The 16,910-nt window shown below is 36.1% G+C and overlaps 1 protein-coding gene across 1 annotated transcript; it reads right to left on the bottom strand.

Annotated features, from left to right (window-relative positions):
- Nucleotides 1-1,215: 1,215 nt before the first annotated feature.
- Nucleotides 1,216-13,912, bottom strand: LOC120076659 (WD repeat-containing protein DWA2-like). The gene is made up of 13 exons (XM_039030542.1): nt 13,671-13,912; nt 13,476-13,559; nt 13,254-13,386; nt 12,703-12,814; nt 12,301-12,400; nt 8,099-8,226; nt 4,683-4,755; nt 3,322-3,410; nt 3,164-3,209; nt 2,790-2,860; nt 2,633-2,706; nt 2,493-2,551; nt 1,216-2,077 (listed from the first exon to the last, which is right to left on the bottom strand). Exons 1-13 carry the CDS (start codon nt 13,734-13,736, stop codon nt 2,039-2,041), a joined length of 1,074 nt encoding a protein of 357 aa, XP_038886470.1. The 5' UTR covers nt 13,737-13,912; the 3' UTR covers nt 1,216-2,038.
- Between the last annotated feature and the right edge of the window lie 2,998 nt (nt 13,913-16,910).

The raw sequence follows: 16,910 nt of genomic DNA, 5'->3' as shown, positions 1-16,910 counted from the left end.
TGATATTGATAAATTTGTAAACTTAATTTTTTTTTTTTTATCGATATTAACATCAATATTTTAGTCCTTGATTCTAAATGTTCCTCAATAGTGATGCTGAACCCATCTCTCTCTCTTTTAATTAATATTTACGAGTTTCCAAGTCAGCTTAATTTGAGACAACCCACCTGACCCTATAACATTTATGACATGTCAATATTTTAATTTTTATTATGCTCTTCATCTTTAATTACAAATGTTTTCTAATTATTATTTAATTAGAAAGTTTCAATTTTTCTTTTACATTATACTTCAATTCATTTTGTTAAAAAAAAAAAACTTTTAAACTTTTATTTCGTTGAAGGACACTGCAACAAACAAAATTAAAAATATATTTGTAACTCACGAATAAGGGTGAATGTAAAATCTCAATCTTGATTTCTAAATGTAAAATTAAATTATTATTTAACTATAAAACTCACAAATAAGGATAAATATAAAATTTTAACAAACTACAATGCAAACTATCAGATATTGATCAAATTAAAAGTTATAGAGTATAATTGTAACAAAAGACAAAGTTTAAGGGATGATTGATCAAGTTAAGAGTATAATTGCAATAAATTTCACAGTTCGAGAGTGGCTTGTACAATTTTCTCTAATAATTATTAGGTTAAAACACCTATATTTTGAAGTCGGTTCAATTTTAGTTCACGTACTTTCAATACACCTTAAACTTAGTCTCTCAAAATTAATTTTTACCAACATTTATTTGATAAAAATAACAATTTTCATTCAAAAAAATACATTATTTGAATATGTTTTCAAAATTTATCGTAAAATGCTAAATTAATAATGAACTAAATTGAAAATACAAATACTAAAATTAAATAAATTTCATAATATAGAAATCAAAATAATATTTTAACATAACTATTGTATGAACCGAGAGGAGCCAAACCGACGCATCAAAAGAAACATTTCGAAGACGGCAAAATCTCAGAATTTTCTTTGCTGGCAATGACGTGGCAAGTGGCTGCATATTATTTGTTTAAAAAAAATGTCGTAAGTGGATGGGAATGGGATCCTTGTTGGAAAGCAAAAGCTCACTTGTCAAATTTCTTCAAATCTTATCCACCTTCTCCCCCTTTCCCTGCTTTGCACCTGGTTACAACACGTGTCAACCTAAATCTAGGGTGACATGGCAAGATTCTGATTGATAAAGGCACCTCATTGTTTGTGGATAATATGGAAAAATTACATCCAACGTGGCAAAAATACACGTGGTTAGTAAAAGTTCCACATTTTCAATTCAAACGAAACACAAAAGAATACGTGGAGAGAAACCTTGGTGTTCAAACCTGTGCTACTGAACGAGGAAACCGAGGTTTTACCTCCCCAGCAGTCCCCTGTCATGGCCTTTCTTGTTGTCTCTCATCCAAGTATATTGGATAAGTATCAAAGCTCCAATCATATTCATCCACATCTTACCAGTAAGACGCAATAATCATAAGGAAAATCATTGCCAACTTTTTCCTTTCTTTCAAGTCATTAATTTGGCAATCCAATACCACATGTACCAATTTGTCTCGGAGGTAAAAATTTTGACAGATTAGACGGTTGGGTGTTCTTGTTTCCCAAGCAAGAGGACATCAAAATCTGTAACATTATTTTTCTTTTCTGGTTGAAAAAAGTTTAAGCTATATGCACTAGTTGCTGAGCAAGTTCAACACAACAAAACAATGCATGATAGAAGCATAAGATGTGACTTGGTTGTTCATAACAGCTATGCAATAAAATTATTCCCTCAGTAGTAGTGTGTATACTTTCTCCTTTACTGGATAAGTCCTTGCACATCGTGTGATCTCAATTCTCAATCTCATCGCTGACATCGAAAAGACGAGTGAACCTTTGTTCAGTAACAAACAATTACTCTCGCTGATGGAAGAGAGACAAGCTTTGAGAGAAGGTTGTAGTAAGTCCAGTTGCCGAAATGAGAGTTCAAATCAAACTGAGGAAGCAATCAATATTGAGAAAGAAAATATAAAAATGAACTCCATTATCTTGAGAGAAAAGGCTTCACTGATTCTACAACAACCTGTTTCACAAGAAAAAGAAACAATTGAACTATGTCATTCTGTAGGATCACAAAATTGTTCGGTCTACAGACACAGATAATCAGCCTTTAACGCTGGGAGAAGATTAGATGAGTAATGCGCTTATGTAAATGATCAACCGACTTTGCATAACTACTTGACTTGACACGATTAATTTAATGATATGTAAAACCTCAATTTAAGCAAACAGAAGAATAGCAAAACAAACTTAGATGACATGAAACTCCATGCAGGATATATCCATAATCTATTAACACTAGAAGAAACTGAAGGCACGACAAGAACCAGTAAAAAAGACGAATAAAACTTCCACGAGCACCCGGTACAATTTTTTGGTATAACCAATGTCAATGCGCATGTTCGGCTACTGTTCTAGAAATAGGTGATGCTACTTACCCTGCCATCGTAGGACAACGATGCGAAGATCCAAGGCTCACGACAGCTCCAAGCAAGGCCTTTGAATTTGAAATTAAAATCACCCAATCAGTTTGACCAAGTGAAAATATATGTTAGAATAACAAGGCTACAGCTGTTACCATAAACACTGTCTTCGTAGTCACTGTAAGAATGCAATAATGGATCACCTTGCCGTGGTGGTGAATCGACCTTCCTGCTCATTAATTAACATGAAGCAATATGAGCATAAACTTTAAAGACAAACAGAAACAGGAGCATCCTAAACGAAAAGATGACCTTTCAGATTTTAGTTCACCATCAGACATGGATGCCAACCATAAGTTGACAGCAGAATCGGTACCAGCACTCTGCAATCGCTAACATTGTGTCATGAACTAAAAAGATATTTTGAAAAGTTGAACGAGCTTGTACTAAAAAATGATTTCACTTACGATCTTCAAGGGATTTGATTGTCATACAGTTAGTCTATAACTTTATATGAAATTTAAAATAAAACAATCGGCCACAGACTTCACAAAGGATACAATCAAATTGGAAACAAATATGGAAGAGAAGTATAAAATGGAATCCAACAAACATGAACCAAACAGTAAAATGGGAAAGAAAAAAATAACTATATCTAGAAATGGAGAGAAGAAAGGAGAGCAAACCAAGATTAGCCCATCATATTCAGGATTACAGCGAACAGCGCATGTCCTGTAGAAATGTTAAATACAAAGAATCAAAGTTAAACCATTTAACTTGAGCATAGAACAGATTTTACAGTTCAATAACATTCTAGGAAAACATGGCCTCTTTAAAAAGATACCAGTGGGTATGTCCAGGAAGTTGTTGGATCGGGACTTTTGGCTTTCTAAGGTCCCAGATAGATATTCCAGTTTCATCCTCAGCAGTTACCTGACACACACAACTTTTTATTAATGCAAAGATGGAAAAGAAAAAAAATAATAATAACAAAAAAATAAATGTTGTCCAAACACCAGATTGGGAAATGAAATATTTGTTTAAAGAACAGAAGGGGCTGCCGTTCTTATGAACTTGTAAAAGGACCTCTGCTTTTCACATGTCATTCATTGTTATGGTGATTATCATTTCTTTTAATAAGAAATTAAGCCCTCATTATGAATATATATATATATATATATAGAATACCCATACGAAAAAAGAGAAAGATGGAGGCAAGTTATAAGAATAGCCTCCAATCAAGCAAAATAATTCCTAACAAATAATAACAAAGATGTTTCATAACCAAAGCCCACCACAAAACATAGAACCTCGTAAGGAAGCAAAATCTCCAACCCTCTAAAGTCTAAATATCCCCTCATTCCTTTCCCCCCACAGACCCCACAATAGCACACAACAACGTGACACAAAAACTTTCCTTTCTGACAAAAGGGAGGATGGTAAAGAAACTCCTCCATCATCTCTGCGCAGTCTCGTAAGTCAATATCAAACTCCTCAAACAACCAAGTCCTAACTGCATTCTATGTACTGAGCCATCACTAGTCAAAGTAAAGCTCAAATAATCTATAGTATAGGTCCAGACAAGTGATGGATAATGACTCAGTTCGTAGAATGCTAGTTAAACATCAGACTTGATAAGTTATAAAGGTTAAAACAAGCAAAGGATGTTCGGGAAAGAAGAAATTTTCGAAAACAAGCAGATAGTTGTGATTATATACAACCAATATGAGAGGCATTCAGCTGTGGATAGGACAAGTAAAGACGTTTATTGATAGAAATTGTTATAACTTACAACTAACTATTCAAGATGTCCGTGCTCTGTTTCTAAAAGAAAAAAAGGGTCTGCACTCAAACGCTCACAATTTTCCTACACCCTTCTGAATCTCACTAATGTCAAATACTGTCGTTTAACCAAGCCAATTAACATTGCAGCTCTGACTCACTAACTTAACCCCAACAATAAACGTAAAAATCAACAAGTCACCAGGCAAGTTGTATTTCCTTTCTAGCATAAGAAAACACAGCAACATTCTAGTTACCACTCTGATATTGACATGAGATTTATGATTGTAGTATGATTTTATTGACAAAAGCCTTTCCAATTTGCATTCACCAGTACATAGGAGAGATTTTGAATTTGATGCTCCTAGAGAAAAGGAAATACACAATAATAAAAACAATAAAATAAAATAGAAGAAGCCTTACAAGTAAATGTTTCTTTTTGGGGTTGTAATCCACATTGCGAACATATGCAGAGCATGCAATTGAGTCTGTCTTCCTGCAATTCACTTCTCATAAGCCAATGCAGAATTTATCATTTATCATTTTCCTTTTTAAAAACCAAAAACAAAGATTTCATTGAGATAAATGAAAAAATAGAATACAAAAAACAAACCCACCAACAAAGACCACCCCCCCTCCAACACACACACACACACCCAATTACGTAAATGGAAGTATGGAACCCAAAACAAAATAATAAACCCAAGCTAATAATTACAAAAAGCCACATTAACAGACATCTAAGTATAGGTATTAAAACGACTTGCCTCCCAAAGCTCCTCACTGGACCTCTCAATCCCTATAAAAATCTTGCTATTTCTCTCCAACCAAATGCCCCACATAAGGGGAAAAAAGCAAGCCTGCTACAAGACCCTTCCTTTGTCTCGAAGGAAGGATTCAGGAGTACCTGCTCAAACATAAAACACCATCTTCTATTATGCACCAGAACAACCCCAAAGACTCCAAAGAACTGGCTTCAAAGAGAAAGGGAAGTCCCATAAAAATGATAAAATTCCTCCTCTTGCTTCCACCAAAGAATACACCATTGTGGCCATTGATAACTTGTTGAAATACAAGCTATTATAGCCTAGGATGAAAATATGTGTTGAAGTGAATGATGGGTTGTTCGCAGCAAACCTTTGCCAAAATTCGAGAGAGAGAGAAGTTTCATACCAGGATGTGCCAAGGGTCCTTGCCGGTTTGAACCTTGCAGCGTGAATGGTAGAGAACCATGTCTTGGAAGCTAGGAGCAGGACCACTTGGCAACTAAATCAGAGGCGTGCAAATGTACCCCCCCCCCCCCCCCCCCCCACACACACACACACACACACACACACACACACACACAGTAGAGTAGTGGAGCAGAGGCCATAATTGCCAAGTAGCACTTAGTGATTGATGGAAGCATGCTACTTAAGCAAAGAAATTTGGAAAAGAGGATCCAAAAAATTCATGGTACACTTAGCAACCATTTTCTTGGAGAGGAAGGAGGGCCTATCAGAGTCATGACAGTACTTGAAAGCATGTTTCAGCCGGTTGACAAATTGCGGTAGCAACAAAGCCACGTTACTCCTATTCTTGCAGCACACTTTAATATAAAAGCGTAGTTTGTATTTTTATTGAGATTATTCTTGTTAAGAACATTACATAATTCAACTTAATGCAATGTTTAGTTCATCTTCATTTCCTTCTTTTGCTTCTGGCACGGATGCTATGAGTGACTAAGACTTTGGGAAGGTTGCTGTGCAACCCCCACTTAACCAAAAACTCGCAAGCTTGAGCTTGGTAATATTGGGTTCCTTTAGTGGCATTCGAGTAGAGTCTAAACCTCCATCCGTCTGACCAACCTAGAAGAGGTATAAACATAAGTATAATGCTAAGAGGGTTAGATTGTGTGGAAAGACACTAGGAGAGTGAGGGTAAACATGCCTTACTATATTATGCTAGAAAGAGGATAATTTCTCACAAGCAAAAAGGGGTGAGAAATCACACAACAAACCACCCATAGACATGTGACATTTGCTACTCTTAACACTCTTCTTGAAAAAGGTATGGCAAGTAGCTTCGCTTACTTAACCTAGGAGAAACCATGCTCATGCAAGCAAGTTGAAGGGAAGAGTGGTGGGGAAACAGTAGACAACCTCCATTAACCACAGATTAATCCTGTGTCCAAACCTTGCCTTTATCATTAGTAAACATTTACTAATAGTTGTCAGCCATTGTTTAGACGATACCATCCAACAGAAATTTATTGTACTTCTACATTTCATTGAGTTTTGATTGAAGATTTGAGTAAATTCTCAAAGAATCAGGCCTTGAGTTCGACCTAGGTTTATTGCCTGCGTATTACTTGCTCTCTAAGAGTGTACACTTACATGCTTTGGGAGGTGGTTTAGTCGTTGCATTTAGTCGTTTCAACATTATATTTGTCACATTTTGATTATATTTTCAAATCAAACACGCAAGTATATTACCACAACAGCCACTCCACCAAAAAGGAGTCTTTGTAGTCTGTCCTGAGTATTCATCTTACCATGCAAAGAATTTTACAAAATTTATCTTCCAAAGTGAGAAAAACGATGAGGCTCCCTGAGAGTGAGGAGAGGCACAAAGAATGTGGAAAAAAGAGCTACAAGAGAAACCCTCTAAAGGCTTTGGGACCCAAACCCGTGAATCCCTTCTCCCAAGACAAAACACCTAGTTAGAAATAATAGTAAAGAGACTAGCCACCTCATCTGCCTCTTGGTCATTGGGAGACAACAAAAACCCAAGGAGAGCAAGGAATAAATATCAGAGGGAAAACCATAGGCTACCAAATGCATCATTTATTTGACAAATGATAAAGATGTGGAAACAAAGCACACAAAGGTCTCTCTCCCCACCCAAGAACCTTCACAAAAATAGCAGGCTAGAGATTTCTGTTAGAACCCTTAAACCTGAACCCCCTTCAAATCAGTGAGGTCCATGCTTACTCACCATAATCATCCTCCACAGGGCATTCGTCTTTGAAGAAACAATTTTGCCAACAGGGTCTCATTATGTAATCCCAGGTTCCCAAGGCCTAAGCCTCCATCCTCCATCAATTTCGAAACATCTCCCACTTAACCTAATGTATCCCTCCACCCTCTCCAAATCTTCCAACAAAAAATTCTCATCGACCTTTCAATGTTTTTACTTACGAAAAGAAGCATTTTGAGACACATTTTCAGACAAATAGTAGATGGGATTCCCATGTAAAACAAATTGAATCAAGGTGCAAAATTTATTAATGAACAGCATCTATGACTTTATAAAATAAATTATCACGACTTGGTTTGACAACCATTTCATTTTTGGATTTTGGTTTTTGAAAAATACTCCTATAGACACTACTTACACCTCCAAATTTCTTCCTTTGTTAACTACTTTTTACTAATGGTTTAAAAAACCAAGCCAAGTTTTGAAAACTAAAAAAAGTAGCTTTTAAAAACTTATTTTTGTTTTTTAAATTTGGCTAAGAATTCAACCATTGTATTTAAGAAAGATGCAAATCATTGTAAAAAATGGAGAGGAAATAGGCTTAATTTTCAAAAACAAAAAACCAAAAATGAAATGGATACCAAAGGGAGCCCAAAAAATTCTAAATCTTACAGAAGGAAGAGAAGCCTAAAATCCCTCAAATCAATCGTGCACATTTCATCTCTTCTCAAAACGACATAGAAACATAAAACATCCCACTATATTATTCAGAAAGATTATACAGGCCGGAGTGCATACACAAGAAGCGCATGTACCAAAATAGGCTCAACTAGATGAAAAACACATAATAATATATGCATCAAGCATAAATGATAGCATACTTCATTGTCCTTAAATCCCAAAATTGAACGGATGATTCACTAGTCGCTGCAATAGCATTTGAATCATGTGGATCCCATGTCCCTCCAGACAAATAATGAAGCATCCCAGCTGACTCCTTCGATTGCACCTAGATTGTAGTAAGCCCCAAATAAGATCATCATAAAAATACTTGAAAAGAAATGGTATTTCACAGCATCTAACTTGTCAATATGACAAATGAATCAAACATTATTACAACCTTTATTTTATCACCTTTGATATGGCTAACTTTATTATGTTTCATTGTCTGTTAACCGAGGGGTTTTACTTTTACCGTGAGATTTGATTTCAAGTCATGTAATTCTTCGTAAAACAACAGGTCAATTGGTCGTTGGCTGTTTCAGTTGCTTAGCTCGTATAAATAGTCTGCTTTAGCCTACGGTGCAGTTTCTAATAAAGAAATTCGATTGAAATCTCGGAGGTTTGATACATCAATTTGTATCAGAGAACAATTACCAGATTATATAGCGCAAGATATAGTCTTCTGGCAAGGATGAATTCTACAACATTGGAGTGCAAGAACGAGATGGAAGAATCTCAAGAAGACAACAAATTTGTCCAAGAAGTTCTGGAACTCAAAATGAAAATTGACCTCCCTAGCTTCAACTAGGATGGATGTTGAAAACTTCCTAGATTGGGTCAAGAAAGTGATTTTTTTTTTAATAGTCCAACACACCCGAGGACAAGAAAGTAAAATTAGTGGCTTTCATGCTTCAAAGTGGGGCTTCTATTTGGTGGGACTAATTACAAAAGTATCGAAGATGTCATGGGAGACAACCTATCAAGAAGTGGCCCAAGATGCTTCTGTTGGTGAAGAAATGGTTCTTCCTCAATTATCAACAAATCCTATACAACCACTACCAACAATGTAAACAAGGTGGACAATCAATTCTTGATTATATGAAGTAATTCCACCTCTTGGAGGGCACAAAATAACTTATCCAAGACAAGGTAGCAATACAATTCAAGATTTGTTAATGGGTTAGGGAATGACCTTAAAGAAAGTGGTCAATTTACACCCTTTGGTTCACATAGAAGATGCTATAACTCTCTCCACAAAACTTAAGAAAATGAAGAGGTCAAACCAATCAGGAACTACCAAAGAAGTACAGGGGACAGACAGCAACAAAACCAAAGAAAGACTCCCTCCAAACAACTTCCGCAAGAGACTGCTTCCACATCTAACCAACAGAACAAAAAGGAGGATCTCCCAATAAACAATTCTACCAACTGCAAATGTTTCGAATGTAGGCTCTAAACGAAATTCTAACCCTTATAATCGTCCTACTCTTGGTAAAAGTTCAATGTGTGGATAACAAGGCCACCTCTCCAACGAATGCCCACAATGATGAGCCTTGGCGATTAAAGAATTGAATAATGGTGATTATGAGGATAACCAATTTCAAGAATATGAGAATTGAGTATGCTCAAGCGGATGATCGAGAACAATTTTCATGTGTACTTCTCACCCCCAAAACCAAAGTTATCCTCAACATCATTGCCTATTTTGCACAAGATGCACCAATGTACAAGATTTGCTAAGTCATCATCGACAACAGAGGATCGAGAACATTGTTTCTGAGAAGTTGATCTGGAAAATCAGTCTACTCTAAACCCTACTAGGCTAGTTGAATAAAAAATGGTGGAGAGTCCCCCCCCTGCAAAAAAAAAAAAAAAAAAAATGGGCGACCACTACAAAGATCAAATTGTTTGTGATATTTTGGACATGGATGCATGTCACATTCTCCTTGGGAGACCATGGCTATACAACAATCAGACCATTCACAGAGGCAAGTACAACACTTATGAGTTCTTTTGGATGAGAAAGAAAGCTGTGAACTACCTTTGGGCAAAACGGAGAGTTAGAAAAAGGTTTGCTATGATCCTAAAAACAACATTTTTTGCTTTCACAGGGCAAGGATATTCTGCATCCAAAAAGGAGGGCACTGGGGCTGATATGTGGAGCTCTCACAAGCTATCTTGGAAAATTTATCCCAGACATGATGAACAAATAAATTGAGGATTGGGCCAGCCTTCTTGTTGCTCTTGAGGTGGTTATTCTCAATTAATCATCAGACATTTAGTGCTGGAATTTAGACACAATTGGTCTTTTTCATTGAAATCTTTAAACAGAACTCTATGCTCGAGAGGAGACATGCGTTATAAAGACCTATACCTTTCTATTATGAAAGGTCAACATCCCAATTCCAAGAAGGTTAAAATTTCTACTTGGGAATTGAGTCATATGTGCATCAATACGTATGACAAGCCTCAAAGACATGCTCCTTGGCTTACTATCTCCCCAGATTGCTGCAATATTTGCAAAAGCAATGTCGAATCACCAAACCATCTTTTTATTTGGAGTCTGGCTAGAAACTTCCAGGACTTTGTGGTTGATGCTTTCAGTTGGCAGTTAGCGTTTCCCTATGACATTAGGGATCTCCTTCCCCTTTCATTCTTCGCCATATTTTTAAGAAAGGGGGGAAAAGTTTTTTTGGCTGAATTTTATTCAGGTTTTTTTTGCGGTATATTTGGTCGGAGCATAACTCTCACATCTTCGGTGATAAGGATCAAGACATTCGATCTTTCTTCACTTCTATCACTTTTCAGCTTTTCGTTGATGTAAATAGAGATCTCCTTTTTGTAACTACAGCTTTACAAATCTTATGTCCAATTGTAAGTGTTTCCTTATTCCTTTGGATAGGATCACCTTTTTGTAATTTTGTGAATTTTGTCTTATCAATGAAAGGTTCATGTTTCCTACTAAAAGGAGAGAGATTCTACATCCAAAGGCTGAAACTTTAGTGCCTTCGTTGACATAGAGGATTCAATAGATTCTGTCAATAATACAACACTGGACAACCAAATCTCCCATAGTGAAGTGAATTCCTTGGCTTAACAAACACACCAAAGTCTCTACCACCACAAAGAGAAATCTGGCACTATACTGACTTAATACCAGGCCATACACATCCTCACCTTCCCCACTATCAAACGAGCCCAAAACAATATCAAATCCTCCATAATCAAATCCATGAACTTCTAGAAAAAGGACATGCACCACCTAGTTTAAGCCATTGTGCCGTTCCAGTCCTCCTTGCTCCTAAAAAAGACAGGTCTAGTTGTTTTTGTATAGATAGAAAACCCACAAAAAAAAATCATGACTAAGTATAGGATCCTCAATTCCCTGGCTAAATGACATTTTGGACCAACAGGGAGGTGCCTCTGTTTTTCCTAAAATAGATACTCGAAGTGGCTACCATCAAATTAAAATCAAACATAGGATGAGTGGAACAGCTTTCAAAATCAATGAGGGTCTTTTTGAATTGGAAGTTTGATACATCATATAACCAACTAGCTATACAACCAACTACAAATTATACAATTAACCATTGAAATGAAAATTACAAAGTCATTTATTTATTGTGCTACATCATTAACTCTAAACCTTAATAATCTGCTGGCTTGGGAATTGGAAGGAGAAAGCTCCTAAAGAAATGAGATTTTTTCTACTGACTCACCTTGGGAACGATGAAGTCTGACCTTGTTCGCAACAATATCTGGGCAAAGCTATCTCTCCCCAGTGGTGTATAATATGTAAGAAAGAGAAGGAAAACTAATTTACCTTTTTGTGGACTATTGTTTGTGACAAGATATTGGCAGGGACTGGTAGAATAATATGGTGTGTCAAGCTACTAGGCCTTTTCCAAGAGGTTCTGGAATGTCTACCTGGATCAGTTGCTGTGGATCACCTTTACCGCTAAAAGCTGTAAACCTTAGAGAAAAGGCTGTTCTAGGCTTCTAGCAGTTTTTTTTTCCGAGATTTGGTTTGGAAAGAAAATCCAATGCATGGATATTTCTATAGAGAGAAGAGAGTTGCAATTTTTGGCATCCATGGAATTCTTTAACCAGCCTTTTTATGATTGTAATTCCTTTGTGATATGCCCCAATTGCAGAAAAACTTCAATTCTTTTGGTGTTTTGAGGTTGATGCCTTAACTTCGATAATATAGCCTTTCTTGTTTAATGAATTCTCTCTAATCTAAAAACTTATAGCTCTGAACCTTAACCTGCTCATGCATATACTACAACGTGGTGCAGAAGTGAAAGTTGCCCGATTTAGAATCCAGTCACTAGAACATATAATTTCCATTTAAGTCTACCTGAGCAGCTTTTCTTGAACAATCCAAGCTCCACAGTAAAATATTTTCCTCATCAATGCTGATAAGCTTATCATGTCTTCCAGATGGCCACCAAAGAACGCTGTCCAGAAATTTTTGTTAGGAAAGAGAGCCCAAATTTGGGAGTGCACGCATATAGATCACAGAAAAAGAAAATTAATGAAAAGGAAAGGGAAATTTCAGTAAAATTCAGAGAAAACATTTGAAGGTTAAAATATTAAAGAGAAATACAATTCGATGAGCATAAATTTTACTTCAATTAATTATGAGAAGTAGAATAAAACATTGATTTGGTATATATTCTGCATTTTATAGAATATGAAAGGCCAAATGCAGTTGGACACAGTTAACCAAGAAAAAGAATTGCTTCCGAGAATCACTCACCAATTTATCTTACTAGCATGTTCATCAAGAGATGTAACCCGTTCCAACTGAGGAGAATTCAATTCACCATATAACTCAGGGATTTGCCATATTGCTGCCCCAAAGTTTTCACCTTAAGAAAATGGAAGAGGAACAATTCAAAGAAAAGTGGAAGCAGAGAATTTAGAAGAATCCGTAACAAAAATATGAATCCCCGCACAACTGTGATTGAGAGGCGACGTATAGATAGATTGCAAACATGTCAATAGCAGACATGACCGCAAAATAACAAGTCAATCGCACAATGCTCACGACTTCTGAGAATTAACAACGGGAACTGGACATTTTCTGTCTGAAAGTTATTCGACAATTCCCACATTCTGTAAACAGATAGGTCCTGTACTAAATGCTTAAACTCCCTCGCCTAATTCCATCGTTGACTTATCAGTTCAACTAAAAGTAGCAACACTAAACTAAAAGAATAACTAAACCAATCCATTCGTAGAAATCATCTCGGGAGCAGGCACGACAGAAAGTTGAGTTCGAGCAAGCACAGAAAACCAATTAATTACCAGTGGAAAAGACAGTAGAGAAAATGCGCTGGTCGAAGGGGCAAGACGCCAGGTCCCAGATCTCATTGGGGTGAGAAAACAAACCTTCACATATGAGCTCGGAGCCACTCGATGAAAGACGAATCAAATGCACCTAATAGACTTCAATTGCATCAGATCCATGTCAAAGACAAACATGGACAATCAAGCAAGGAAACAAATCAGAGTAAAGCTGAGCGTAACCTCATTTTCGTCTTTGAGACTGAGAGTGCCGGTGATGAAGCTGGTGTGATCAGTATCTGCGTTGACATCGGCAATGCATCGAGCCTGGAAGTAGAGAAGAATTTCGAAAATGGGAATTAGGGTTTAAGCTTAAGAAGATCTATGGGGTTTGAATACCATGAAAATATTTATCATTAGAAAATGAACAACATTGACCTGGTATTTCAGGCCGTAGCCAATGCCTGATGAACCACCTTGCATGGCGGAAGTAACTGGCAGCATAATCAATCGCTCAACGATGATCAAACGCCACAACGATGATCAAACGCTTACACATTCATGAAATTGTAGGTAGGAAGTGCGTCCTAATGGCGCTAAACTGAGCTGGCGCCACGCCTAGGTCTGTGTTGCTCAGATTTCCGTTTTCACTAGCTTGGGTTACATTACAAACTTCCAAGCTGAATTTGGATCCAATGGCTACAAAGTGAAATTGACAAAAATAATCTAAAATATTTTTGTTATTCGATAATCATTTGTTTTTTATTTTTTGTTTTTAAAAATTAAGTCTATAATACTATTTTCATTCTTAAATTTCTTCATTAGAAGATATTTCGAATTTAGTGATTATATCAAATCGTCACATCTCAATTGCAAAGGTTGTCTCAAGTATATTCCCTGATGCATTTCATGCCTTATGTATATACCATATTCGAAACAATTTGATTAACAAATTCAAGAATAAGGACATAATCCTACACTTCTACATAGCAACGAAAACTTATAGAATGTCTGAGTTTCAAATGTCTTGGGCTAAGCTACATCAATATTTTAGTGTGACGGCCTATCTTGAGAATATTTGATTACAACGATGGGTAAGGGTTTATCAAGTCCATTGTAGGTATGACAAGATGACGACAAATATAGTAGAATGTCTCCATGGAGTTTTGAAAAATGCACAAAAACTACCAATCACGAAGCTATTAGAGCATTGATGGAACAAACACATGCACAACAAAAGAAAAACGGATCTAAAGTACTCAAATTAGGTTAATTATAAAGATAAGCATGCAAATTAAGCAAATAAAAGGGAGAAAAGAATGCAACCTTTATAGACTTTGAAGTTTCTCCAAATCCGCTCCAATCTCCACACGAACGATTTATAGACCACCACAAGAGTCTTTCCGACTATTCTCCGGCCTTAGAACGGGAGGGGGGATCCGGTGAGTGACTAATTTGGAGAGGAAAATGTTAAGACTTCGAGAGAAAATTTTTCACTTTGAGTTTGGTGAGAATTTGACATTAAAAAATCCACCAACTCAAAGTGGGATTTAGTGGAGCAAGTGTCTTCAAATGAAGACAACACTTAGCAATTCAATAGTTGGAATTTTCCACTCACAAATGTTGGATCTTTCCACTAACTTGGTCAAAGTTTGATTCTCAAAGTCCAAAGTCAACAAATTTGATTTTTTGACTTTCAAAAATCAAAAGTCAACAATTTGACTTCTAATGCAAGTTTTGACCAATTCCATTTATTTTCAAAATTAATTCTAATAATCAATTTTAAAATTAAATTAATATTAAATAATTAATTAAATAATTCAATTAATTTAATTTAATATTAAATCCAACACTAATCCCAATTTATATGAATCCCTATTCATAATCTTGATATTTAAATCTTATTTAAATATCTTCTATTTTCTCTCTCTTTAAGTTTAATTCACAATTAACATTAGGTTAAATATATTATAAATATTTAACGCTTTGCTCCAAAAACCAAATTTAAACACTTCAAATTCGTTCGTCACACTGTTCTAAGGTTTAGTTCGATATGAGCTAGTAGAGGGACCTTATAGACCTACAGATCATGGGTTCTAACGATCCACAATTAACCAACTAAACTCTTTAACCTAATTAACCACCATTCATTAACTACCGGGTCACTTCACTAAAGCCTAATAGTTGCAGTCTCTTCACTGTAGATATATTATGTTCACTCAACATAACCATGATTAGTAAGTTAACCCTTCACAGGTTGTTCGTAATAATGACTGGGTCAAAAACTGTTTTACCCCCAAGATTACATATTGCTCTTTAAGTCCCATTAATCCTTTAATAAACAATTGATTTGTGATCCAATCACTAAATCGAGTCCCTCTCGGACCAATGAAAGGATGGGGCTTCTTATTCAAGACCCAGAGTCAGCACTTAAGGGAACAATCTCTCTACTATCCCTAAAAGCGGGTAGGAGTGAATTTCGTCTTGCACCCTATGTCCCCAGCTATCTACCCGATCTTACCCCTGAAATGGAGGCTTATTGAGCCGATGATGTTGAGTCAACCCTTACCCATGCAAATCTAAGGATAATCCTGAATAAACAGGAGTTCATAATTAGCTCAAGATTAAGGTCAAGTTACCTAGGTCATTGCTTTGAAATAGTCAATCTTAAATATTAAACAATGTTATAAAGTAAGAGTGACTTAATTCTTGGTCCGATCTTATGCAAACTCATTGCATAGGACGCCTCCGTTCCTCATGTCAATACATGAATGAATCAGGATCACTTCGTTTGTAGCACTTTACAACAATTATAACAACTGCAGAGTGGGCCGCATCCAATAGTGTTACCAGAATAAGACACCCAACCTTATTCATAAACTATAGAGCATTTTGACTATTTACTCGAACCCGATCCACTTTTATGTCTCCATATAAAGTTCAAGTACTCATGTAATAGTCATGGATCTTTTAGTTTATTGGATTCATTTCTAAAACGAAATAAGCAGTTCATATATTCAATAACAACTTTATTGATTTACAAAATAGGTTTATTGTTTACAAACCACGAGTTTTAGTACATAAAACCCAACAAACTCCAACTTGGACTAAAACTCCAGCAGATTTTAACGTATATATACAAATATATATATAATGTTAAGTAATGAGAGAATAAATACAATAAACTAGGACATTAGATACTCAGTACTTCTCCCACTTGTCCTAGTTCTATCTATTTCGCAGTTCTAGTCCCACTAGGTGACCCTCGAACATTTTAGCCGAGAGGGTTTGTAAATGGATCAACCGAGTTGTCTTCAGGGGCAATCTGCGTGACAATCACGTCTCCTCGGTGTACATACTCAGTTCTATGATGGAGTCAGTAATAAAACTTTGCTTGATACTCGTCCACACTATAGCTCCTCTGTTCAAAGTGAATACTGACCCCGAAGTAGATTTCCTAGAATTTATATTGGTCTGAAAGTCTGAATCAATGTATCTAATAAGGATCATATCCTTAGCACCATACACAAGCATATAATCCCTCGTGCTCTGAAGATACTTGAAGATGTTTTTAACGACAGTCCAATGATCATATCTAGGATTTAACCGATATCTGCTGACAATTCCAATTGCATAGCATATGTCAAGACAAGTACAAAACATGACATACATTAAACT

This window comes from Benincasa hispida, chromosome 4 (assembly GCF_009727055.1).
Source record: "Benincasa hispida cultivar B227 chromosome 4, ASM972705v1, whole genome shotgun sequence".
Classification (NCBI taxonomy): Eukaryota; Viridiplantae; Streptophyta; class Magnoliopsida; order Cucurbitales; family Cucurbitaceae; genus Benincasa; species Benincasa hispida.
The sequence above is the reverse complement of the archived record's forward strand: the minus strand, read 5'-3'. Positions and strand labels throughout refer to the sequence as shown.

Excerpts from the sequence above, each read along its gene's own strand:
- LOC120076659 (XM_039030542.1), bottom strand. The coding sequence starts at position 13,736 with ATGCTGCCAGTTACTTCCGCCATGCAAGGTGGTTCATCAGGCATTGGC. Across the intron at positions 3,411-4,682 it reads CCAAAAAGAAACATTTACTT|GTAACTGCTGAGGATGAAAC; the intron begins GTAAGGCTTCTT and ends TGTGTGTGTCAG. Across the intron at positions 2,078-2,492 it reads CGTTGTCCTACGATGGCAGG|GTTGTTGTAGAATCAGTGAA; the intron begins GTAAGTAGCATC and ends CTTGTGAAACAG.